This window comes from Rattus rattus, chromosome 16 (genome assembly GCF_011064425.1).
Source record: "Rattus rattus isolate New Zealand chromosome 16, Rrattus_CSIRO_v1, whole genome shotgun sequence".
In the NCBI taxonomy this organism is placed as follows: domain Eukaryota; kingdom Metazoa; phylum Chordata; class Mammalia; order Rodentia; family Muridae; genus Rattus; species Rattus rattus.
The window spans coordinates 37,808,369-37,834,266 of NC_046169.1; the positions used below are offsets into that span (position 1 = coordinate 37,808,369).

Consider the following 25,898-nt stretch of genomic DNA (forward strand, 5'->3'; position numbering starts at 1 on the left):
CTTCCTTCTCGGGGCCCGGCCGGAAGCGGAAGTTGCTAAGGGGTGGAGGGGAGTTGCCCGAGGAGTGTCAGGTTACGCTCCCGCTCTTGTCGGAGTTCCAGCCGCTGCGGTCCGAGCAGGTAAAGCGGGGCTCGGCGAACGCGCGCGACCCGAGGGGCGTGGTCCGCGGTCCCGGGGGTCCCGGCCCGGCCCTTCCCGCTTCCCTGTGTCCCCGCAGACCCTTCGCCATGGGCAATACGAGCAGCGAGCGCGCCGCGCTGGAGCGGCAGGCTGGCCATAAGACGCCGCGGAGGGACAGCTCGGGGGGCACCAAGGATGGGGACAGGCCCAAGATCCTGATGGACAGCCCCGAAGACGCCGACATCTTCCACACCGAGGAAATGAAGGTGCTGAGTCGAGGGGCATCCGAGCCCTCTTGACCCAGGTTGAGGGCAGGGCCCCTTTGCTGTTGTTCCCGCCACATTCCCAGCGTCACACCTGGAGGGAGCTGGCCCTGTCACAGTCCTCTTTGCTGCCCGGGAACCTGTCCCTAATTACCGATGGGAGGCCACCCTGGGCTTCGTTGAACATCATTAAGGAGAAAGCAGCTCTGGGACCGAGTTTCAGATTCTTAATTAATTAAGAGTCGAGCTAGTTGTAATTGAGTGCTAGTGTCTACTTTTCTCTTAGGTGTAATTGATTGCGCGGCTTCGCGACACTTTTTCCCCCCACAACTTCAGGCCGGCTGGGTTTTTTTGCAAAAGTTGGGTTGGTAGTTTTAGTGTTCGTTTTTGGAGGTGCGAGGAGCACATATGTTAAGCTGAACGTGCAGTTGACTAGCTGACTTCTAGAGGTGCTTGGTTTTGATGGTTTCAGGCTACTCTGCTAACTCTATTTTAGATCCAGCAATTCCACTTGAGGTCAGTGGCCAAGAGTCTCTTTGAACAGCAGCCAGCAGCTAACTACCCCACTACTCTCCTGCTTTACTGACATAATGCCTTGGACTTTAAGCAGACCAGAGCAAACAATTCTTGCAGGCCAAGCAGAAAGTTCCTGCTTGAGCCACATTCTCTTAAAACCACAGTGCTTCCAGCTATGGGGCCCAGTCCAAGGGCATTCGGTTGATTCTAGAAGAGAAAAGCTAATTCCTCAGAATAAACTGCATTCAGGAAGGTTGACGCCGACCAGTAGAGCCTCTGTTACCTGGCTTGTTGCCTACCAATCCCCATTACTAAAACAGGCTAATTGCCTGGCCACTCACTCTGTTTTTACTCCCCCACCTCCACCCACCCCCAGAATGGGCTGAGAACCCACGTTACTGTTTCTGCTTTTATGACACTTGTCTGTGATAGGAGCTTGTTTTCTGAGCTTGGTGTGTTATGGGAAAGGTGTGTACAGTGATCTTTAGCATGTTTCCTGGGAGTTGATCTGTCCCCACCCCTAGAAGTCGTTTTGGCCCAAGGCTGTTTAAGAGGAAGTAAAAGGTATTTGTGTTGGGGCAGGTGTGTGTATATCCCTGGTGCCCTCTGCTCTCTTTCCAGTGAGCTGGATAAACTTACTTTTCTTTTTAAAAAGAAATGCGTGGTGTTGCTGTTCTCTACAGGGTCAGGGAAGATGGACGGGCTTACCCGACATCCTCTCTTTTCATCAGTAGTGACTGATGGGTCAAGTCAGATTCTTCCCATTACCCCAGCTCAACCTTGTAGCTACGCTTAGTTGTCCTCCACAGCAGTGGTTGCCACCCTTCAGGAGTTCTAGGGGTCGGCATAACAGACACACTGGGTATCCGATCTTTACATCGTGATCCGTGACAGTAGCTAAGTTACAGTTGTGAAGCTGGATCATCTTATGGTTGGGGTCAGTACTGCATTGGGAAGGTTGAGCAGCACTGCCCTAGAGCAATTCTGGCGTGTTATCTGATCTGTGTAGTTTAGATCCAAGGACTGCTGGGATCTTTTAGATAAGAGCAGATCAGTATCTGCGGTGGATAGAAGCTTCCTGGACTTCCTTCAGGACTTTCCCCTACCAGAGAAGCCCAGTGTTTGGCTTTTCCTCTGACTGAGGAGTAGAAATGGTCTGTATGTAACTGCGTCTCGCCCCAGGATTGGATGTGTTCCTTTGTCTCTGTCTGGAGATAGTTACTCCGTCCTACTCACGTCTGAAGGGACCGGTGTGTTTTATCTATCTAGTTCTCTATACCCCAGCTCTTCCCTCACTGTCTGATTGTGCCAGCTTTAACAGCTCTGCAGTCACCCCTAGTAAATTCTTACATACTTCTTGCTTAACGAGGGAAGTGGAGTGTATTAAGGTCACCTTGGACTCATGGTGGTCTTCTGAGGAGGCCTTGTAGCCACCTCTAGAGATTTTGTGAAGTCTGACTGCAGTAACCGTAGCAAATGGCTAAAGCACCATGTGGGTCAGACTATCTCCGTCTTCACGATACCACAGAAGCGGTCGTTTTTATTATCTCCCTTTGACAGGTAGGGGACAGACACAAGTCATGTGCCACGGGGATGAGCACCTCGGCCTGATTGGACTGCAGGGTCTCTTAGGTTAACAGTCGGGGTGGTGAGCTCACTGCTGGCTGCCTGACCCTGAGTAAACGCCTCTGCCTCTTAGGCTCCAGAGAAGGAGGAGTTCCTGGCGTGGCAGCATGACCTCGAGGTGAATGAGAAAGCCCCCGCCCAGGCTCGGCCCACTGTATTTCGATGGACAGGGGGTGGAAAGGAGGTCTACTTGTCTGGGTCCTTCAACAACTGGAGCAAACTGCCCCTCACGAGAAGGTACTGGCCTGCAACATGGTCTCTTGTCTTAGCTGTGTCTCTTGTCTTAGCCGTGGATGTGTTCTGGTTTCTAAATGATCTATGTCTGTGGGTATCTTTGTAAGACAGATGCTGAGTGAGGAAATAATGAGTTAGAGAGTTCAGATCCCGAACCCTAGCAGTCGCCGTCGGTAGAAGAGAGCAGTATCTCAGTGGACAATGCCATACTCTCAGTGCCGGACTCTGATGCTCAGCTATGCCCTTCTTCTGAGAAAGTTGCTCCTAGTGCATTAGAGGGAGTGCTGGGCTGGGGCCCTTAAGGGTGTGGGTCAGCAAGGGTATAGCAAGGGTGTAGTGAGACACTTTATCAAAAACCCGGGTGTGGACTTCTGTCTCCACATCGTCACTAGTGACCACCTCTGGTAAACAGAGGGAGAGACCGTGCCCTGCTGGGCTGAGCCCAATTGTTGTCAGATACTTGGGTTTCCAGGGCTGACACCGAAGCAGGAGGGAACCACGGCACCTGGAGCCACGAGGTGGCAAGTCAGGCAGAGAAATGGCTACTCGGAAAACACTCAGTGGTGGCAGGGTAGACAGGTCTGTGTGGAGAATGTCCGTGAGCCTTGTTCCACTGACTCAGTCCCTGTCCACTGCAGACTGATAGCCTGTGTTTCCCTCTGTGGCTCCCAGTGCCCGGTGGGTGGTATTCTGCACGTAGGCTTGAAGAGCATCAATAGCTGTTTGTTGACCTTCGTGTTAGGATTCTAGGTTCCTAGAATCTGAGCAAAGTGACCTTTCTGGGAACTCTTGCCTGCTGCTCCATTAGTGGCTCTGCCAGGTCAAGGCTGTGACCTCAAATTGGTTGCCATGTTTGCTGTCCTACAGTGGAACTCTTGGTTGTACCTGGAGTCAGAGGGCAGCCCACCCAGCTGAAATACGACTTCCTTTCTTTCTGCAGCCAAAACAACTTCGTAGCCATCCTGGACCTGCCGGAAGGAGAGCATCAGTACAAGTTCTTTGTGGATGGCCAGTGGACCCACGATCCTTCCGAGGTACTCTGCCTGCAGCCCTCGGCCCTCTGGGTACCTGCATAACTAACCAGTCACCTCCCTTGTGACGTGCTATCAGGTCCCTCTTCCCTGTGTGGCTCTGAGTTAGATAGCGCCAGTTGCCCGCTCACTGGTATAATTGACGAAGAGTAGCTAGCCAGGTAGTGAGGCCTTCCAGCCAGGAATTCCAGTCCTCTGAAGAACTCCGCAGACCTTCCATGTTATGATTTCTGCCTGTCTGTCTCTTCCCAGCCAATAGTAACCAGCCAGCTTGGCACAGTTAACAACATCATTCAAGTGAAGAAAACTGACTTTGAAGTATTTGATGCTTTAATGGTGGATTCCCAAAAGTGCTCCGATGTGTCTGGTATGAACAGTTACTTTATCCCACGTGTGCAGGCTGGGGCTGTGTGGCCTGGACATACTCTGTCTCCCTTGCCTCTCACACTTGAGCTGCCCAGCGGGGCGGACAGTGGTAGCTCTGGGCCACAGCAGTTCATTCCTTACCCCGTCAGCCCTGGCTGTTGGAGTTTAACCCCAAAGCAGCCATAAGTCCCTCCCTTGTCTTGTGGGGTCTCCTGCAGTTCCACTCGGCTGTAAAACAGAACTAAACTTGATGCTGTGCCACAGGCAGGCCTGAGGAGGCTGAGAGGACATCTAGGGTCAGTAATGAACCAGTGCCAGGGACACTGCCAGCTCATGTCCTGCTGGCGGTGCCTGGAGAATTGCAGGCTGACAGGTGATAAACGACACCTCAGTGACCTTGGCTGTCACCGGTGTAGTCCATTCACACTTTGTCTGGCTTCCCGGCTAGAAGTGGCTCTGGGCAGAGAACAGGCACAACTCTCTTTATTGGAACCCTGTTCTGTTGAGTCCCTGGAGCGAGTCTTCTAAGCACAGAGCTTTCAGAGGTCAGAGGGACAGCACAGGAGAGGAACCGAGTGTCACGGTCCAGATGGGCGTTAGGGGTGCTTCCTTTCTTGTATGAGGGGCTGCTGACCGGGCCTGTGGAATTCGGTAAGAGCAGCTCTCAGCAGTAGCCGGCCATCAGTTGACAGGCTTTCCTGTCCTCCCCTCGGTGTCCTGGGATCTCTCACTGTTAGCAGTTCTGACGCCACAGCCGTGATTGGCTGGTGGGCTTGGCTGGCGGTGATTAATGGTCAGGGTACAGATCTGGGCTTAGAAATCCAAAGCCAGCGCTCTCTTGCTGGGGTCGCTGGCTGTTCTAGGTGACCACTTAACATTTTCAAATGGGCACAGTGCAGCCTGAAGGCAGTGCACACACTCCTCGCCGGCTGGCACTGAACTTCATCTACACCGAAGCTTCTAGCTAAAGGTCTGGCTGATCATTGGCAGGAAGTGCACCACCCACGGCTGCCCACCAGGTCGGACATTCCAGCGGCTCGATTGGTCTTGTTTTTAATGTTTGTATTTCTTATAACTCGGCTTTCTACATGTAATGCTTTTCTTGGGTCTTGTGCTGAGGTGGGAAGGGAGCCTGACCTAAATGGATGTTGAGAAAGTTAGCATTCTAGAACAGCTTAGGGGTTAGGTATTCGGGTGACAGCTCAGTGCCATCATCTAGCCGGCCAGCGTCAGGATTTGAGGTGCTTCTAAGGTGAGGTAAAGACACTCAGACCCAGGAGTGTAGAGCCAAGAGCCTCCACACGTAGGCGCTATTGTTATTTCTCAGTACATCAGGACCTCATCAGACTTCTCTTATTCTGCCTGGGAGGCCTTGTAACTTAGGCTGGGCCACTTAATGCCCACTTGAAGCCTAGAACTTGTGGCATTTGCCAAACTCAGCCTGAAGTTAGAAGCAAGCCTTCCTCTGCTGACAAGAGGCCAGGCTTCCCTGGAGGGGCCCAGACGTCTGGCTTTGCCACGGCTGCTCTTTCACTGAGCAGCTCAAGATACCATGGAGCTGAGCACCCTGATTCCAAGGCATTTCCAGCCCCGCTCTTTCCCTGGAGCTTGAGTATCTTTGAGGACAGTGCAATCTCTATTGAGGAAACCAGGACAGAGAGCTAGACGAGGACACCACGAACCAAATGCAGCCCCAGAGCCTACAGTCTCAGAGCGTCTTGTCACCCTCTCCCAACAGAGCTGTCCAGTTCCCCCCCAGGACCCTACCACCAGGAGCCTTACATCTCTAAACCAGAGGAGCGGTTCAAGGCCCCGCCCATCCTCCCGCCACACCTGCTGCAGGTCATCTTGAACAAGGACACGGGCATCTCTGTGAGTACTCCCAGCCGAGCTGCTTTCTGCTCGCCTCCTACAAGGCAGTGGAGAGCACGGTGCCTTCTACTGCTGGGAACTGCTGAGGTCCTCCCTGACAGACACAGGCTGCTTGTGAAGGGTCGGCTTCCTGTTATGACACCCTGTGGTCAGCTAGATCTCGGAATTCCTCTTCCACCTTTAACATTTTAGAATCTAGTTTTAATTACTGTTGCTTTCGGAAGTATCAGCCCTCTGGGGCAGAATTGGCTGTCTTAACACATTCCTCTGTTCCACAGCCACTATGGCAGAAGATGACTGACCACTGGGGGTGCCTGCACTAACCGTGCCCTGCCCTCGTGACCTAATTCATCACCAGTTAGGACCTCTCCCCGCAGTCACTGGGGATACTTCCCAGTGCGTGAGACTTAGGGACAGAGCAAACTGTATCTGGCGTTCCCTGCTGCAGTGTCGGGGTCTGTTGCTCCGTCTCAGGAGACATTGCCTTCCTCAAGGCACCAGACTTCACTTGTGTCCAAGCACAGATTCCGGCTGGTGTCGCTCCTGTGAATCAGGAGGCCGCCAGTGGTGAGGACCAGTCAGGGTCAGACCCACTGACAGAACCGTGTATCCACGCTTATTGGTAACATCTCAAACAGGTACCCGTTGAAGAACTGCAAGGACCCTTAGCCACTGTCCCCAAAGGTTCAGCCGAGGCCATCGCCTCACTCTTGTATAAAAGTTCAGAGGTTGGAAGCCACTCAGAACCTCCTTAACCAGGAAGGCACACCCCCTAGCCCCCCACTCCCACCCACAGAAGCCAGTGAGAGGCTGGAACATGGATTCGGGGGAACCTGTTCTGGGACCTCACTGTCAGAGGCAGCCTCAGCTCTCACAGCTCTTGTCTCAGTCAGGGCAGTGCTCTCCATGGGGTCTTACTTCAGCCTCACAGTGAAGAGACCGGACTACAGATGTGTTGACTGGCGTCCCAGGGGCCTCAGGGTCGGCTGTCTTTGAGAGGCTGTGGGAAATCTGCTGTCCTCTCGATAACTCTGGTCCTCCTGCTCGCTCTCAGTAGCTCCTCTCCCAGCTCTCCTGTCTCTCCTGCCCAGCAGACATCTTCTAGCTTTTGATCCATATCTTCCCCAGAACTCCATTCCAGTTCTCCTAGCCTGCTTTTGAAAGATTGCGGATGTTGCCCTGTGGCTGGCTTATTATGTCCACAATTCATATGTGTGTTGAATGTGACAGTTTCCTTCCTTCTTAAGGCTGAGCCACATACTGTTGTAGTTTCTTTTCCTGTTGCTATGATAAAATCTGACAAAAGCAATTTAAGGAGAAAGGGAATGTTTGAACTCCCAGTCGCAGGTTCCAGTCCATCCTACCAGGGGAAACAGCAGGAGTTTGAGGAAGGGGTCTCATTGTGTCCGTAGTCATCCATAGTAGATGTGTGCCTTCTGGCCACCTCCTGTGTACATGCAGTGTCCTACCCGGATGCTGCCGGCTCCAGTTAGCACACCACCCCAGTGCTGTACGCAGGCCACATGTGTCAGTCTGCTTCTCAACTGCTGGCTCCATCTTGGCTATTGCGAATGGCTTTGTAATGATCGTGGAAGTCTCAGTGTCTCTCCACATCCAGATTCTGTCTCCTTTGGACACGCTCATGCACACACACACACACACACACACACACACACACACACACACACACACACACACACGTGGGTTGGATGGCTGAATCATATGGTGGCTCATCCATGTTTCCCATAGACAATACTGGTCTCTGCTCAGTAACAGCACAAAGCAGGTTTTAAGTGGTTGTTTTTAACATGCACACTAAAGGATGAGCATGTAGCCATTCCACAGAACTCGTGTGTCCCCAACATGGTGCTTTAAAGCGACGCATTGAAACTGTTATTTATTCTTGGAACGCTCCCGGCGGCGGTTGGCTGAAGCAGCTGGGGCACGTAGGACGTCTCGTTCTCAGGGCTCTCCGCTAGCTTCACAGCAGGACCTGTGCGTGCTGGGAGGCCCTGCTAGGTGGGCAAAGCTGGACTAGGACCTGGCCTTGCTTTCTCTTTTGACCTGTGCTCCTGAGTACAGGTCATTCTGTCCCCAGCAGATTTCCCCAGACTCAGACGTAGCCACTGCAGGGCTCTCCAGGATGCAGGTGGCCACTTCTTAGGCCAACACTCAGAGCCCCCAGGATGCCTATGCGTGGCAAAGACCGGCCGGCTTTGGAAAGGCCTGGTCACACCTCTTTAGAGCTCTTGGTTTCCTTCAACCCAAGGTCTCAGAGGCCTGTTGGCAGCTAAGAGATCTTGAAGTCACATCAGGACTGGGATTCCCAGAGTGTTGAGTAACATGAACATGTCCTTCCCTTGATGCAGGGACCGCAGCCTCAAGCCAGATTGGTAGCCTGAGGCCAGCCCCCAGCCCCATGTGAGTGCATTTTCTTAAAAGTTGGAAATGTGGAATGAAAAGGCTCTAGCCGGCAGCCTTTCTAGGTAGAACGGTGTGGAGAGGCAGTGCCCATGTCAGAGTCACCTGCATGCTTCACCGTGTAGCTATGGAGACTTGGTTCTCAGGAGCATGGAGCGTGGAGCATACAGCGTACAGCAGATCTTACATTCCAGGAGAGCATTTTCAGTGGGTGCCTGGTCTTCTGCCTCTTCTCTGTAAGAGACTGGAGTGGGGCCTGCCTTAGAGGTCCGGGTGAAAACTTGACCAGAAGTGCATTCTGTTGCATCTGGCTAGCACGAAGGAACCACTCTTCTCACCTCCCCTGTCCTCTCCACAAGCTCACACTGCCCGGCCTGGGAAGACAGGCCAACTCCAGAGCCTGGCTCTCTCCTGGGCTACCCTGACCAGGCCAGGTCGGCGGCGGGGCCATCGACTTCCAGATCCTCCTTGCCCATGTGTCCCTTTGTCCCTCACAGTGTGATCCAGCGCTGCTTCCGGAGCCCAACCACGTCATGCTGAACCACCTCTATGCACTCTCTATCAAGGTAACGACCTGTCTGGCCTTTCTGAGCTTGCGCTCTGAGAACCCAGCCTGCCAGGATGGCCTGGTGTGCTGACAAGCAGAGCGGCCTTCGGGGCTGGCGGGCTGGGGCTCTGAAGGTGGGCCCCGGAGCTGTGTGTGCCGTAAGCTTGTGGTGAGTCACGTTCTCTGAAGTCTGAGTCCCTGATGGGTCATCTCTACCCTCTTAGGATGGAGTGATGGTGCTCAGTGCGACCCACCGGTACAAGAAGAAGTATGTCACCACCCTACTCTACAAGCCCATATGAGAGGACGAGCCAGCCATGGGCCACGGGACAGCAGGCGGCGCTGGGCTCTCCGTGTGCATGCGCATCCTCACTCACTCCGGGACATCTCACCCCCACATAGTCCTCCTTGAAGGTCTGTCCAGGCACAGCCAGAAATCGGATGGACGGCAGCCCGTGGTCCCAGCACCGCAGGCAGTGCGCCAGGCTCTAGTGCTCTAAGCATCATCCCCTCTGCTGGCCCGAGATGTCTACAGCCAGACCGGAATGCTGTTACCTGCTAGAAAACCTGGGACAGGGACTGAAGTCACCAAAACCCTCATCATCCCTGCTGAAGCCTGGCTTGGAAGAAAGCAGTGCTCGGTCTTGCCTGTCCTTCCGAATCACAGCAGTAGATTGTAGACTCCATGCAACTTCAGTGTCCGATTTCCAGATGCAGCTTCGCAATCGATTCCTGACACTGCACTGAGACCTTCTTAACCAGAGTGGCTGGCTGTCCACTCTCACTTAAGGCAATAAGTCACCAGGACGAGACTATAGGTCATGTGACTACTGAGCAATAATCGTTCTCAAACAGACATCAGAACCCACTGCCATTTCTCCATCAAGCCAGACGATCCTGAGGACTGACCACCATGGGAGGTTGTCCACCTTATTTCAGTTGCAGTGTTGGCCATGTTACCGTGACAACCTGGTCGAAGTGCCCGCCCTCTTTTTAGTTCCAGCACGTGCTACTCAGCTGGGGGCCTGTGTCTCCAGTGAGCAGAGCGTCAGTGGTTGCTATTGCCCGTTCTAAGAGAGCTTGGCACCCTGCAGCAGACTGCTAGATTCCAGCAGGGTTGGCACGAGTGAACCTATCGTGTACTCAGTCTGATTTCCACAGTGATGTCACAGACGTGCCCATTGGTACAGGCTCCTGTCACCTGTCAGCATAGGTAGGCACAAGCTCTGTGGTGTCCGGTATTTGGTTAAACCTGAGTTTTGGGTACCTTTTGTTACTGTTTTCAAAACACGGACTTACTGTCATCTTGATGTACAAGTTTCAATAAAGCTTTGTAAAATAACTGGAGAAAGTTTTGACTCTACAATGTTTTTTGAAGACAAGATTGGAACTTCCAGGTTCATTCGGGCTGTCCTGTGGCTGTCCTGTGGTACTCCGCAGTGAGTGGGCCACACAGCTGTGCTTGCCAGGCTGAAGATCAGCACCAGACTCCTCGCCATCACCCCTGTGGGCGCCTCTGAGACTGGTGGAGGTACAACTAGAAAATGTCACATGGGAGTTAGCTAGTTCTTGAGGCCCCGGGGAGATGGCTCAGCTGCTAAGAGCACTAACTGCCCAAGCATGAGATCCTGAGTTCAGATCTCCAGTAACCACTTAAAGGTTCTGTGTGCTTACAGCCCTAGGGCTGCGCTGCAAAACCAAGCAGACCAAAGCTTGCCGGCGAGCAAGTGCAGTTCAAGCGGGAGTTTGAGGTTCACTGAGAGATCCTGCTTCAAGAGGAAAGGGGGAAAGCGGTCAGGACACCTGTCCATCCTGTGTTCCCTGTCGGGGGCTGGAGAAATGGCTCGGTGGTTAAGGCCACTGACTGCCCTTCAAGATTCAGATCCCAGCATCCACATGGCAGCTCCAACTGTCTGTAACTCCAAGATCTGACACCTTCACACAGGCATGCAGGCAAAACACCAACGCACATAAACAGTTTTTAGAAGAAATTCTAGCTCTTCCCAGAAGGGGCTGAAACACCCAACTGAGAATGCCATCTTACAAGCCAGTTCAGGGTCCACCCTACACGAATGAGCGCCCAGGATCATAGGTGGCTCCTAAGGGACACAATTGGCAGAGCAGCAGACAGGCACACCCTCAAAACATGACAGGAGCGCTCCGTATGCGTATTTAGAAAAATCTCATTTTCTCCAAGCAAGAGGATGTCCTCTGTGGTGCAGGAGATGCCCACCGGTCCAGTGAGCGATCCCAGAGCCAGGAGCTAAAGGCAGTGGAGTAAATTACCTCAAAGGAATGGGAAAGGAGCAGCTGCATTCAGCCCTCAGAAGCACTGTCACCTGTCAGCTGTGACCCAAGTCACGCTTGCCTTGTTAGCCTTCTGTCTATAGATGAGGACTGGGCCCATGGTTAGGGGACAACTTACTCAAATTGCTTTTCCATAAGGATACATTTCCTCCCTCTGGAAACTTAAACACACTTGTAGAGGCCAAAAGTAGGGCCTGAAAATTAGTAAAACGTAACGATAATTCAAGATCGATACAGTGCTTCCTCGATATCTTCAGACGACTGCTTATATTCCTGCTCCCACTGTGAAAATCTCCAGACACTGCAGTCAGCACAGTATTTACATATAAGCTACATACATCTTCTTCTATGCTTGATGCTGCCTGTGTATATACAAGTTCTTAGCAACCATTTTTAGTTTAGGTGGGTTAAGTGAATGGATACCAGGCATACTCCCTGTATAGCTCTCTAGGCGGTCCACCTGAACAATCAGAGCACCACACAGAAAACACTGAAGCCAGAGGACCTGGGCGAGGCCACTTGTTTCCCCTTTGTCTCTACTTGTAAGTGCAGACACCAGGGAAGCTGACAGTGCTCCAAGACTAGGTCGCCGGCTTGACAGTGTCAGCCTTTGAGTCCCATACCAGATGTAGCTCGGGGCTGTATGTAAATCAGTTTCTAGGGATGTCCTCGCCCTGGGAAGTGAGAGGTTGGGCTAGGCAAGTTGATACCCAAGACTCCCTTACCTCACACTGGGAACCACAGAACAAGAATGGGTTATGGCCACAAATAGGAAGCCAGGGCACCAGACAAGGAAACTACAGTGCAGTCATCAGCAAGTCAAGAAACCGTAGAAACCTGTAACTGACCAGAGACCAGAGGGCATTTTAGAGAACAAGATTTCTGTTTAATCTGCTTCTTTGAACGTGAGCACAATTCACATTCATTCAAGTGAGTTCTGCTATCCCATCTGCTATGGTCTGACTACGTAGAGCCCAAAGGTCAGTTGTCTGTGCTGTGATGGTTTCAAAAGGTACTGTTTAAGTAGTTAAGTCATTAGAGTCCCTCCCCAACCCACATGAGGGGCTGCAACCTTACAACAGAGGCTTCATGAAGCTCTTGGCCAGCTTGCCTTCCTGACTTCACTACATGAGCACAAAGCCTTCTAGCCGTGAAGAGTTCAGAAACAAAGCATCATCTCGGAAGTCTACCGCAGCCCTCGCCAGTCACAGACTCTAATCTCCAGAGCTGCAAGAAATACACTTGTTCGTTATAAACTGCCCCGTCTCAGGTATTTACCACTACACAAACACATCCACCCGTGTTTACAGATGGTCTGAGCAATACGATGAAGACCTATGTCTGGATCAGTGAGTGGTCCCGCTTCCGATGAGTCTTCAGTACTTCAAGGGCAGATTAATATACAAAGAGACTTGAGCCTTTTACTCTCGCATCCTCCAGGGAAAGCAAGGACGTCGTGAATGGCTGCATTTCTTCAAAAGTCCGTCATCTCATCTCAGTTACCTGGAGGAACCATCCAGTATTCCTGACAGCTGTATCTGGGTCCAAACCTGGGACAAGCTGGAGTCAGGTCTGTGAGGTTCAGCTACCGTCCCCGAGGGATGGATGCACATGTCTCTGGGATCCCCATCCGTAGGCTAGACCTTACAGTTGCCCCACCTCTGCCCCAAAGGGAACTCAACTGTGCCGCCTGGAAACCGCACAGCCAGGAGTCAGCCCCACTTTCCCTAATCTGTAGCTGTCTGAAGGTGCCACAGGTGGGTACGGTAGGGGAGTCACCTTCAAAGTCTTCCTCCACCCCGAATAACCCCTCTGGGCAACCATCTCTATTACTCATTGACAGACCCAAGGGAAAGCAGTGGTTCCTGTATTTCCACCCGCAGCCCCTTTCTGCTTCAGGAAACAGATGCGAGATGTGACTGGGTCCCAGTCCTCATGCTTCAGATAGTATAAGCAGCATTTTAACGCAGCAAGAAGCAGCAAGAAAGCCGACCAGAGCCGCCTCTGCCCAGAATAAGAACAGGCCAGTTCTTAGTCTTGGCACGACAGAGATGGATCATTCTTTCTCTCTCTCTCTCTCTCTCTCTCTCTCTCTCTCTCTCTCTCTCTCTCTCTCTGTGTGTGTGTGTGTGTGTGTGTGTGTGTAGCATTGTCCCTGACCTCACCACCCTATTGGATACCACCAGGAACCCAGACCTGTGGTAACCAGAACTAACCCTAGCTACCACCAAGCGTCCTGTGGGGGAAGGCAGGCAAACTTGTCCTGGCTGAGAGCCATGGAAAGGTGCCAGACTGTGGTGGCAGTTCTGCTGCCCCTGAGGACCAGCTCTTTTCCTGTGGATGTCCGTGCATGTTCTTAACCAACCTATGGAAAAGGCCCTCTGCTGCAGACAGATTAGTAAGTGGGGCCCAAGAGTTTGACAGTCAGGAAACTTGGTGTGCACCCAGTGCCTTGAATTCTGTGAGAATTAAGGTGTGCGTCTGATACAACTTCACACTAAACTCAGAGAGGCGGCCTCATTACTGTGGCGCGGCTGTGTGATTTCATGAGTTGTGCCACAGAGGCAGCTCCTTTGGGTCTGGAGGACGCCCTACCTCTCAGCACACTCCTTTTGGAGCCAATCCCTGTTTACTTAGCGTATGAGGTGGCCCCTGGCTGCCAAGAATCCCTAGGCTAATAGCTGACCTGGTTGGCGGACGGTGAGGACATTTTTCTCACACTCGTTCTATGGAAGAGGCTGCAACATCTCCCGCTTTGTGAGTCATTTTCTTTCTTACAATCATAGGGAAAAGCCCATCAGATTTGACCGGCAAAGTCAACTTTTAACTACATCCGACTACCTTGTTACACAGGGATCCTGGGGGTGGGGGTGGAGTTGGGGGGGAAATAATGAACCACAAGTGGAGGAGCCAGTTTACTTTGCAGACAGGAAGTTTCTAGTCAGAACAGGAAGCATCCAGTTACCTTGGTCGGAACTCCCTCGAAAGAGGCTTGCAAATTTAAGTTCTTGGCGGCCGCAGCAGCCTGAGCGTAATGGGATCAGAAAAAGCTCGCATTGACCTGTTTTCCTGGTTAGCTGCCTTATGGCTAATCTGTTCTGGACTAATCCTTGTAAAGTAGCCTCATTGAATTGCCTGCTCTGGAAAGAGACCTTAATAACAAGTCCCTAGTTCACAGAAGTGAACCAAACTGTGCCCCCCAAGCCCCTTCATTCCAACAGCTTCTGGTTCTCTCCAGTCCTGGAAAAGCCTCCCTCAGAGCTGAGTGCCAGTGAGCCGGCACGGCCCTGGACCATGGCTTTTTATGGTCTCTGACAAGAAAGGAGGATACCGAGGGAGTGAACATTTGAGACCACTGCTTTATTTCACTCTGGTTCAACAACAGAGTCGTTCCTCTCAGGCGGGTCTGGAACCGTCCATCCATTCTCCTCCTTCTTAATAAAAAAGGTAATGAAGAAAAAGCCTGTAATTTTGGAGACCTAGAGTCTTACTGATGCGAATCTAAGCTTTTGACTGCGATTTCGGGTTACGGTTATTTCCTGCTGGCATCTCGGTGGTCACACAGAGAGCTCCCCACTCCAGCGGAGGCGGCCGCCCACAGCTACCACCATTGAAAACAAAAGTGTTGAAAAATGCACCTTTTACAATAAAAAAGTAGAAACCAATTCAATTTCCTTTTTTTTTTTACGAATATAAAGTTTCTTGTAAATATGTACAGTCTGAGCTAGCTCTATGTAGCAGGAAGCACTTCACAGATGAGACACGCAATATACAGTCAGGGCTCAAGGCGCCCATTTCTCGTGGAGGTCCTAAATGAGATGCCAAGACTGGAGACCAGCTATCAGTGACCATTCCAAATACTTGTGGACCAAGAGACAAAAACTTCAGCAAACAGCCAGTCAGATCTGCCCTGGGAGGGGGACCGGGATAGGGAACATGACCCCAAAGACTCCAAGCAACACATAAAACACAACAGCAGGGCACGGGATGTGGAGGGTCACAGGCGTTCAGAGGAGAAAGCACTTAGGTTAGAGACGAGCAGGAAGGAGTCGGCTTTTAGACCAGGTTATAATCTGGGAAGTGACGTGGACTGTGGACGCGTGGGCTTAAAACACAGACACGGTCACCTGCTGCGGTGGGGACAGGTCTACCTTTCAGCCTACCTAGGGTGTGCCTTGGTTGTGGAGGCACGCCTAAGAGTCGAGGAGAAGCCAAAGCAAGAGAGGCCTTCCTTGTGGGAGATTAAAGGCAAAGATAAGGCCGCGAGTCAGCTTGCCAACTGCAAAGCCTCTATGTTGGTTCTATCCAGTTGCCAGGAATTCTGCGCTCTAAAGAGGGCGAAGAGACTGGGTGAGCCGCACTGCACCTAGGGGGAACTCGCCAGCCCGGGAGGAGCTGGGAGCGTTGAGCTGCGGCTTCTCTCCAATGTCCTGGCCTTAGGTCCAGCCCTAGGGAGAGGCTCATCTGGGAAGTCACAGTTTCGTGGGGTAGAACCGTGCTGGGTTTTGTGTGAGCACACAGTCATCCTTGAAGTCAGCAGGGAACTGGAAGGCGGGAGGGAAACCGAGGGAGGAGTGTGGTTTGCTGAAATCCTTCTCTGGTCGTAAGGCTTGAGCGTTTGTTTTGTTTTGTTTTTGTTTGCTTGTTCAGTGCTACAGATTGCAGCCTGTTGTGGCCGGTTTGTCGACAAGTCATCGAGAGGGTCTTGATTTGGTGGGATTATGGGATGGCAGCAATACATCGGCAGAGCAACCCAGGGAGGAGTCAGGCAGGTCAGGGGCAGCACATGCAGCGATCCGCCATGCAGGGCTCCCAGTCGGGTCTCCTCCTCAGCCCAGAGGAGTGAGGGCCAACACACAGACGCTTGGACAGGAGGCGGGTGCCCCCGGCCCAGGCCCAACCCCAAGGCCTATTAATGCTGGGCTTGGAGCAAGTCTATTGCAAGCTTTCCTGGCAGAAGCTATGCGGGGAAGCAGGCTGGGTGGAAGAGGCTGAGGGGCGGGGAAGGAGAGCTCCAGGTCCCTTGGCCCCAGGTCACTGCCTCTGAGGCGAGGCACCATTGACCCTCCATACATTCTCGGCTGGTGGGAAGGGAAGTTGTCAAGGCCATAAGAGGCAATGAGAACGGTAAACATTTGGCTACGATGTCACCCTGGGTAAGACAGGGCCATCTATGAGAATGGTCCGGGACAAGAATGACTGAAGCTACATGAACACGGGGGGTTAGCCGGCCGACGGGGGCTCTTCTAGGCTATGATTAGTGGCAAAGACCTGATGGTGTGATCTAGCTAAAACCACTACAACAGGAAATACGTCGCTACCAAGTCTACTAGGAATTCTGTTGTCTTAAAAAAAAAGGAGAAAGGAGGAGGAAGAGGAACGAGAGGGAGGAGGAGGAGGAAGGGGAAGAGGAGGAAGAGGAGGAAGAGGAGGAGGAAGAGGAGGAGGAGGAAGAAGAGGAGGAGGAGGAGGAGGAAATCAAAACCAAAGGGAAAAATAAAAAACAACCAACCCAAGGATCTTAAGAGTAGCAGTGGACTTCCAGCCACGGTTCAAGTCCGGGTTGGTTTCCTTTTGATGAACAGGTTCAGGCTGGAGCTAAGTACAAAAGTCTGTGAATGCTGTGAGAGAGTAACAGTGCAGAGATGACCGCAGGAGGGTGCTCCCCCCTCCGAGGGGGGAACTGAGCGCTGGCAGCGCCTAAGAGCCTTGGCTATCTGCACCCCTCGGAGATGGGGGTATCCGTGCCAAGGACAGTCTGGACCCAGCTGTGCCGAATGCGGCCGAGCAGACGGTGCTGGGGTCCCCTGCGGTGGAGACCCAGGGCGCAGTTGTCTTCCTGCAGACTGAGATGAGGAGGTGTTCTTCAGGCTGAGACTTATACTGAAGACTGGTCCCAGACCTAGGAGCCAAACAGAGAGGAGGGGGATTTTAGCATCCAAAGCCAGAACTGCTGGCTCCCTGGGTAAGGCAAGCAGGACATTATGGTGCCTATCTTGCCCCTCCAGCAGTTGACAAGGGTACTACCTCCAACAATGCTAACTCAACAGAGCCAGCCCTCAAAGCATGGGTGGGGCAGGAACGGAGTCCTTGGTAACCCCCCCACAAATGTGCACGGTTGCGTGCACACACACACACACACACACACACACACACACACACACGCACACACACACGCATGCTCAGCTTTAACGAGGAAGCCTTGCTTCCTTCTCCACCAGAAGTGCTGTGCAAGTAATAGCATCTGTAGGAGGGTGCCGCTCAGAAAATCATCCCCGGGGACAGCAAGGTGACGCCTCTATCTACACTGGGCTTTAGAAACAGGACAGCCCACTGAGGCAGACCGAACGCCAGGACCTGTGTGAGCAGTCCTGAAAGCTTCCTGCTTTACAACTCCAGCTACTGATTCAGACACTATCCTCAGAGCTACAGGATACTCCAGACGTCGAAAGAACTCTAAGCTCTAGAAGGCAAGCGCGGCTCCAAGTTTCTGGATAGCCTTCCAGAAAATATCCGTGACTACAATATGTATGCATATGCTTGCCTGTGTGCTGGGAAAATGTCCAAAATGTTATTGTGTGTATTTTCCAAGGGGGATACATAGGCTTATTTGCTTGTATGCATAGAACAGCCCCAGAAACGACTATGGCTGCCTCTATGGCGGGGAACAGCATACCGGCTGATAGCTGTTACATTCTGAGGTGCGCACGCGCAGACAGACGACAGACAGACAGACAGACAGACAGACACACACACACACACACACACACACACACACACACACACCCCTCCCTTCTCTCCAATCACACACTGTCATTTGTGTTGGAAGCTCCTTAAAGCATGTTTTCTTCCTAAGCTTTTACTTCCCACAGGCCTGCATGACAGAGATGGAGTCCCGCTTTTGCAACGACAGCATGCATGACAGCTGCACGGCCCTGAGGATGCTGCCTCACCTTGTTAACCTGGGACAGTGGGGTCCTCACGGCTCCCGCAGGCAGCCGGCCCCTGCTGCTGTCTTCAAACAGTCTCCCCGGGGACCGCTCTCTCCTCGTGCTGAGCATCCGGCCTGGGGACTTCTCCCGCTCCAGAGGACGGCCTGGAGACTTGTCCCTGCGCAGCTCTGTCCGGCCCTCTCTGTCTCGGTAGCGGTGGGGTGTGCTTGGCTCTCGGGGGTGGCTGGGGCCTTCTGGTGGCGCTGGGCTGGAGGCCACACGTTTGGTGATGTGCTCATTGTATGTTGGTGGGCCTCGCTTGTTAGGGCTGCTGGGGACAATAAGGAATCAGGGAGCTGTGACGTCACAGGCCCAAAGCTGCAGCTGCCATCCCCTCTAAGCATCCAAGCAGGCCCCCTTTCAACAGTGTTCGTTTGTTTAATGTTTGAGACAGGCCTCACTCCGGTATGTACTCACTATAAAGCCCAGGCTGGCTTCAAAGTCACAATCCTCCTGCCTCAGCTCCCGAGGGCTGGGGTTAAAGACATAACTACCATTCACTCTTGAGTTTAGACCCAAGGACAAGGGCAGAACCCCCGACTTCCACTGTCGGTGCCAGCCCCTACTTACTGCATCCTCCCCATGCTCCTGCCTCAGCTAAGCCCTCACCATCTCATGCAACACCAAATGGGAACAAGTTCTTGTCGCTGCACAGGCAGGTGCACGGAGGTGGAGAGGCCCCATTAGCTGCCCACCGAGTGGCCGAAGCGAGGTCAGTCTGGTGTCCTAATATTTCCCAGAGCCTATCACAACTTGGAAAGGCCCAGAGGCCCATCGAGGGCCCGGTGCAAGGGAGCAGTTTTGAGAAAGGCTGTCACCGTTAGGGCCTTGTGCCTGGCGTTTGGCCACCCCTCCCCAAGGGTGGTTTTTGTGGCAATTGATACAGACGCTCCCACGGCTGGTGCTTCCCAGCCACAGGAATAAAATGACCTACAGACACAGGGATAAGTCCTGGTAAGACTAGGAAACCAAACAGAGCACACTGGGACGAGCCCAGCTAGCTCAAAAAACCACCGTGGCTCAGAGAGTAACCATTAACTATTTCTGACCCTCTGGCCCACTGAGTACCCATTTCCGTAGTGGTAATAAAACCTGAAGCCAAGGCCTTGTGCATGCCACACAAAGCCAGCCACACAAGCCATCTACTTGGGAACTGCAGCCCTCTTCACCAAGTCCCAGGGCACTGGAGCCTTTCAGTAGGATCAGTCCAACCCTCAGCCCTGCCCTAGCCTGAACAGCCTGCTCCCGCTGGAAAACAGGGTTTGCGAACAATCTCTAAGTGTAGCTAGTTGTGAGCCGCCTCGCTTCCCCACACAGGGCTAACTGGCGATCCAGGTAAATGTTCCAAAGGCCAGCAGACTTCAGTCTCTGGGGCATTAAATGCAAGGGAGCTCATTTCTACACCCTGGAGTTAAGGTCTTCGAATGCCTCAAGCTGCAGAGCTGGGCCAGACAGAAGACGCATTAGAACAAATAAATTCAAGGCGAGAAACACATTATGCCTCATTGTAACGGAAGAGACATTCCAGAATGTGTCCTCAGGGGCGCTGTCTGTTAAGAGTAGTGGGAAGGAGCTCAGAGTCGGGAAGCAGGGTGGCTCGGGAAAGGCCACTCCGGACAGCTGCTTAGATTAATGAGAGGAAGACAGCACTCATCACTCCAGGTCAACTGGGCATCTTCCATCTCCGTATCCATAATGGCCAATGAGCTAACACGTCCACTTTACGGTTTCTGCAGAGTTATGGTCCCTGCTCTGCTAACTGGACCAGGAAAACAGAGCCTGCTGTGAATCACAGCCAGTCAAGCCAGTCACAGACACTCTGAGCCGCCCACAGCAGCCAGGAGCAAGAATGATTGGTGAGAACCGACTGCAGGCGGGAGTGGGGCTTGCCCTGCACCCCACCCCCAAGGTCCTACCCCCGGTCCGGGGAAGCCAGCGGGTTACTTATTTCCCATTCACAGCACCTGGGGCCAACGCAACAAACAGGTACTTACAGTGGACCATGTGGGGTACACAGCCATGAGGAAGCCTACTCCCAACACTCCGACCCCTTAGAAATGACACCAAGGTTCTAGGCACTTGAGGGGTGAACATCACTCAGACATGTTAAGGTACAACATAGAGTGTGTAGTACTCTGCCATTTGCAGAATAGTGACCTGCATGGGGACGCAGGACCACACATCTCAGACACGTTGATTCCTACCCATCAATAAGAGAGACAGCTTGTCCTGGCGTGGCATGAGAATATTAAAGACACTCTGCCTTCTACCATGCCTAAGGACTCTGGAATACTTGGTGATGTTGATCCTTTGAGAATACGGAGTGCGCCCTCAGTGGGCACTCAGTGCTCTCCAAAGTCCCAGATGATGTCTCACAACGGGCGGGACATCCTCACAGCTGCTTACAGGGCAGGCCAATGAAATAGTCTCCTGGGCTAATCTCAGAGCTTCTGGGGACCAAGGTCTCCAGCTCCCCACACTCCCTGTGGCAGCTGTGGCTCTGGTTCCTGGTCTTCTGGACCAGGATGAGGCGACCAAGCTCCTGGGGCTGCAAGTAGGTGCGGCCCCAGGGAGGTAAGCGCAGCATTGCCTGACAACTGTGTGTGCGAGCACGGCCCACCGACAGAGCCAGCAAAGCGTGGTGCTCCAGCAGCAGGCTGGAGGCAACTGAAGACGGCTGGTGTTTACGACATGAATAGTTAAATAGAGGGCACAGGGGCCCTAGGGCCAGGAAAGGAGAAGGAAGCCACTTTCCTTCACTGCCCTGAGGCCATCCCCACCCACGTACTTTCCCTTCAGGAGGGGGAGGAAAGGAAGCTGAGGTGCAGAACCTCTGAGGGCCAGGAGAACAAAGAACAGCCCCACAAAGGTCATCCAAAGCAACCTCACAGGACTTAGAACAAACACAGCGTTTGGAGACCTCGTAAACCAGCTTCAGAAGAAGAGCTGGGAGCAACTGGTCATCTGTCACTTCAGGGTTCCCATCAAGGTCCTGGATTAACTAAAACCACACTGACCAAGGCTGGGGGCAGGGGTGACACAGTGGCAGAACCATTGGCTAGTGTGCCAGGCCTAGGGTTCAATTCTCAGTGCTGCACACCCCCCCAAAAAAAACCCCACACACCACACACGCACACACACACACTCATGCATGCTGACCAAAAGGATTGCAAAACCAGCTTGGAGCAATCCAACAGCACTTATGCAAGAAAACCAAACTTGCTAAGGCTCAATGACAACTTAGCATGCCCTGGGCCCATGCCTCTCCCCAGATCAATGGTAGAACTGAAGCCAGTGGGCTTGTAGCCAGCCACCATGAGGACTCTGCAGCCTGCCACATCTGGAAGGCACAGACAGGCTCAAGTGCCCCAAAAGCTCATTTCCAGAAAAGGATCAATATCTGACCTGGAAAATCTACACAGACACTCGGGGCTGTCTCTGCTGGACAGAACCTGGGACTTGCTGGACAAGAGGAGGCCCCACCGGGAGTTGAACAATAGCCCTAGCTGGCTGTGGAACATGCCTGAGGCGGAACATGCCTGAGCAGTCACTGATGCAGGGGAGAACGAACTTCCTTCGGGGTGATAGAAACATTTTAAACTTCGATACTGGTGGAGTTTGACATGCGTGTGCCTGTGTGAGTTTAAGTGCCCTGTGTGCATGCAGGTGGCCCAGAAGATCAGAAGAGGGTGGCGGATCCCCTGCAACTGCGTCACGGATCTCGTGAGCCCCTGGTATGGCTCTGGGGACCAAATGCTAGTCTGCTGCAAGAGCCACACTAACCACGGAGCGGTCTCTCTAGTTCTCCACAGTTAAGCTGGTTGAAATGGAATTTAACTGGAGTCCTGGGAGGTGGAGACACAGCCTTTAGGACGTGAGCAGGGTTGGATACAGAGACCACGTATCAGTACACGTGTGGATCCTTGACTTCAGAACAGTTCTGTACTGGCTGGTTTTGTGTGTCAAGTTGACACAAGCTGGAGTTATCACAGAGAAAGGAGCCTCCCTTGAGGAAATGCCTCCATGAGACCCAACTGTAAGGCATTTTCTCAATTAGTGATCAATGGGGAGGGCCCAGCCCATTGTGGGTGGGGCCATCCCTGGGCTGGAAGTCCTCAGTTCTATAAGAAAGCAGGCTGAGCAAACCATGGGGAGCAAGCCAGTAAGCAGCACCCCTCCATGGCCTCTGCATCAGCTCCTGCCTCCAAGTTCCTGCCCTGCTTGAGTTCCAGTCCTGACTTCCTTTGGTGATGAACAACAATGTGGAAGTGTGAGCTGAATTAACCCTTTCCTCCCCAACTGGCTTCTTGGTCCTGAGGTTTGTGCAGGAATAGAAACCCTGACTAAGACAAATCCCATGCCCCTCTTCTCTTTATAAGTAACCCAGCATCAGGCATTTAGTGGTAGTGCCAGAAAGCAGACTGATATAAGGTATCGTTTTTTATGGTGTAGTAAACATGGACTTGTGCTTGTGTATATGCAGAAAGATGTCTGAATAGAAACAAATTTGCCTTCTTCCTGGCCGTGGTGTGAGGGGGAGGACGGAGGAGATTCTCAGATCCTTGAGGGGAAAGGACTGTCTGAGCCAGGAGTCCAGGGTAGCTTGGAAACTTGACAAGGCCATCATCTCTTTACATGAAGGGGCAGGTGCACCAAAGGCTCAGCAGTTAAGAACACCGAGGACCTGAGTTCAATTCCCAGCACCCACATGGCGGCTCACAACTGTCTGTAACTTCAGTTACAGAGGATCTGACACCCTCTTCTGGTCTCCAAGCACACACATACATGCAGGCAAAATACTCAAATACATAAAATAAAAATTAAAAAAAAAAGAGCTGGTGCGTAAGTAGACAGTCTAGGCAGAGGCAGAGGCAGATCTCTCTGAGTTCAAGGCCAGCCTGGTCCATAATATAGAGCTCTAGACCAGCGAAGGCTACAAAGTGGCACCTTATCTCAATCAAACAAAAATAAAAATAAATACATAAATCTTTGTTTTTTAAACATAAGAAAGAAACCAAAGAGACTATTACTTAATACTTTCTGTGTCCTTTGGGGGTTAGATTTCAAAGATAAATACAAGTTTTAAAATAAAATATTAGAACTGAAGAGTTCTCAGGTTCCATAGAAGCCTTCAGTGGCCATGGCCCCACCCCACCCCAGCCCCGCCTCACTCCTCAGGACCTCCCTTCTGCCTGCCTCGCTTCTTTGCCCTCCTGATGCCCCTCCCTTGGTTTCTTTCTTTAGGGAAGTCCTTCCTGGTCCCAATTCTAGGCTGCAGGCTTTCTGGGGAGCTCCCACAGTGTTCTAGTGGGCCCATCAGGATTGGACTGAGGCTTCCAGTCGCCTTCCTCTTGCACTGGGCATGAGCAGCCTGAAGGAGCGGCCACAGGTTTCCCTGGGGCTCAGCTGCTATCCCAGCAGGCACAGATCAAAGCAAGGAAGCAGAAGTCTTGAGTTGTTCTTGGGGACAGTGCCACTGAAGACTCTCCCTGCCGCTGTGAGCAGGAGCCCCCCACAATCCCTGTGATGCTTAAGATGATGGCCAGACACGAAAGCACGCTTTACCCTGAGCATCTTCCCGTGGAGGAGGGAAGGGGCCTCAGTACCTGCGGGATGTGGAGGGCACGCGGTGCTGCTCAGTGCCAGACTCCTTCACGAGGTTTCCTTTGCAGCATATGACCCTTAACTTGTCCTGGTATGAGGATGCCAGGTAAATTGCTCCGGAGGAAATTGCGGGGCCCAGGTAGCGAGGGTTTGGGATTTCCAGATAGGCTCGGGCAGGGGTCCTGCAGGATTCCAGGAGAGAAGCGACAGTTACTCGTTACCTCCATTGCCGCTTGGCACTCCTGTCTTCAAAGCATGGAAGGAAATGCTTACCCCAGTGAGGAACGTGCCTGGATCTCAATTACTTCCAGGGAGTTAAAGTGAGTCACAAACAGATAAGGCTCTCTGTAGGCTGCCGGGCCACGGAGGATGAGCGTGAGGAAAAAGAGAGGGTAGGGAGATGAGTCAAATCAAATTCTCAACAAGGACCAGTGACCCAGCATCCAGCACCCACACAGCGTCACCACGTGAGCTTGGGTTCAGTCCTGCCTTGCTGCTCACTACAGTGTAAGACAGAATAACTCACATCAGAGGAATGAGTTAAGTAAAATTACTGCAACCCTGTGGAACTCTGCACTGCGCAAGGTAAGAGACGCGTCAGGAAGCCCCTTATCTACCCACAGTGCTCTGCTCAGCTCGCAGAGCAAGTTCAGACGCATGCGCAGAGCGTGCAACCCTTGTGATGGGGAGAAGCCGACCGTATGCTGTATTTGCACAGAACGCTGGGAATATGGTAAGCTCAGGAACGTTCTTCTCTTTGGGGACAACAAGATGGAGAACTTAGGAGCCAGACACCAGCGTGAGCCTGCTTCTATGGACCTGTTTACACCACAACACTCTGCATGTGTTTTGCCTGTATATGAGTGTCTGTGCACATCTGTGCCTGATGCCCTCAGAGACCAGAAGAAGGTGTCAGATCCCCGAGAGTCACAGATGGCTGTGAGCCACAGCCTGGGTGCTGGGAACCAACCCAGGGTCCCCTGGAAGAGCAGTCAGTGTGCTCTCTCTCTGACCTCTCCAAGCAGTTTTAAAAGACCGGGATTTAGATACTGCGGTGGGCTCCACTGGTATTCATTTTCTCCACAGTCTCCCTATGCTGCCCAGGGGCCATGAACTCCAGACCCCTCCTGTGTGCCAGCATAGCAGCTACATCTTAATACTTATCTCTCTCTCTGAGGGGACACTGCAGCCAGAGAAGACAGGATGGCCTGCTCTCTCTCCTCTGTTGTCACTGCTGCTCCTGTGGCAAGCCATGACTGAACATGGCAGCCCTGTGGGCCTGCTTGAACCAGCAGAATGTGGTGTAAAAGAACGGCCATGAAGCCTCTGTTTATAATCCTGGATGAGTCCGGATGGAAGGGAACCGAGGCCTCTAGCTAAAAACCCCCGTGGCCAACAAAAGAAAAGCAAAACAGAGAAGGAAAAGCCACCTTGTTTCTCCTTGTCCTAGATCCCAGTGACACCATGAGGGGCGCACAGCTGAGCAGACCCAGAGCTGCAGACAACAGACTGCTGTTTCCAGCTCCTGAGATCCAGGATGGCTTCTTGCACAGCAAAGGGTGAACAACAAAAGGTATATTCTTTACATTTGTTTGTTTATTCTGTGCATGCAAGTGGGAGAACACATGTGCACATGTGTGAGTGTCTGTGTGTGACAGAGAGAGAATGTGTGTGCACATGTGTAAGTGTATATTTGTGTATATGTGACAGAGATAGCATGTGAGTGTGTATTTGTGTAACAGTGTGTATGTGCGTGTGTGACAGAGAGAGAGAGAGAGAGTGTGTGTGTGTGTGTGTGTGTGTGTGTGTGCTTGTGTGTCCCGTTGGCTACCGTGGTGCTGCAGAGTGTCCAGAGTCTTGTCCTGTGGACCTGCATATCTGTTTCATCTCTGACCTACTCCACACACAGGGATGACGTACAATCAATGAACAGCATGTGACGAGACAGCACAAGGAAGCCGACCATGGTGTTGTGCTTACAGAATGAACAGGCGTGAGC

At 52.4% G+C, this 25,898-nt stretch overlaps 2 protein-coding genes across 4 annotated transcripts in view; one reads left to right on the top strand and one right to left on the bottom strand.

Moving 5' to 3' along the window:
- The first annotated feature begins 12 nt into the window (after nt 1–12).
- Nucleotides 13–10,343, top strand: Prkab1 (protein kinase AMP-activated non-catalytic subunit beta 1). The gene is made up of 7 exons (XM_032886716.1): nt 13–386; nt 2,599–2,762; nt 3,700–3,793; nt 4,043–4,157; nt 5,895–6,028; nt 8,947–9,015; nt 9,221–10,343. The coding sequence occupies exons 1-7, from the start codon at nt 228–230 to the stop codon at nt 9,296–9,298; spliced, it is 813 nt and encodes a 270-aa protein (XP_032742607.1). The 5' UTR covers nt 13–227; the 3' UTR covers nt 9,299–10,343.
- A 6,825-nt stretch (nt 10,344–17,168) lies between these two features.
- The window catches only part of Cit (citron rho-interacting serine/threonine kinase), a 158,408-nt gene continuing 149,678 nt past the window's right edge, over nt 17,169–25,898 (bottom strand). For 2 of the 3 annotated variants that reach the window (XM_032886607.1, XM_032886606.1), the window contains exons 44-47: nt 24,173–24,251; nt 23,902–24,081; nt 18,257–18,566; nt 17,169–17,205 (exon numbers count right to left, since the gene is read on the bottom strand). In XM_032886607.1, coding sequence (XP_032742498.1) covers nt 17,182–17,205; nt 18,257–18,566; nt 23,902–24,081; nt 24,173–24,251 — 593 coding nt within the window. In that variant the 3' untranslated portion in view covers nt 17,169–17,181. The remainder of the gene's footprint in view (nt 17,206–18,256; nt 18,567–23,901; nt 24,082–24,172; nt 24,252–25,898) is intronic. The other variant, XM_032886608.1, reaches the window with a different exon arrangement.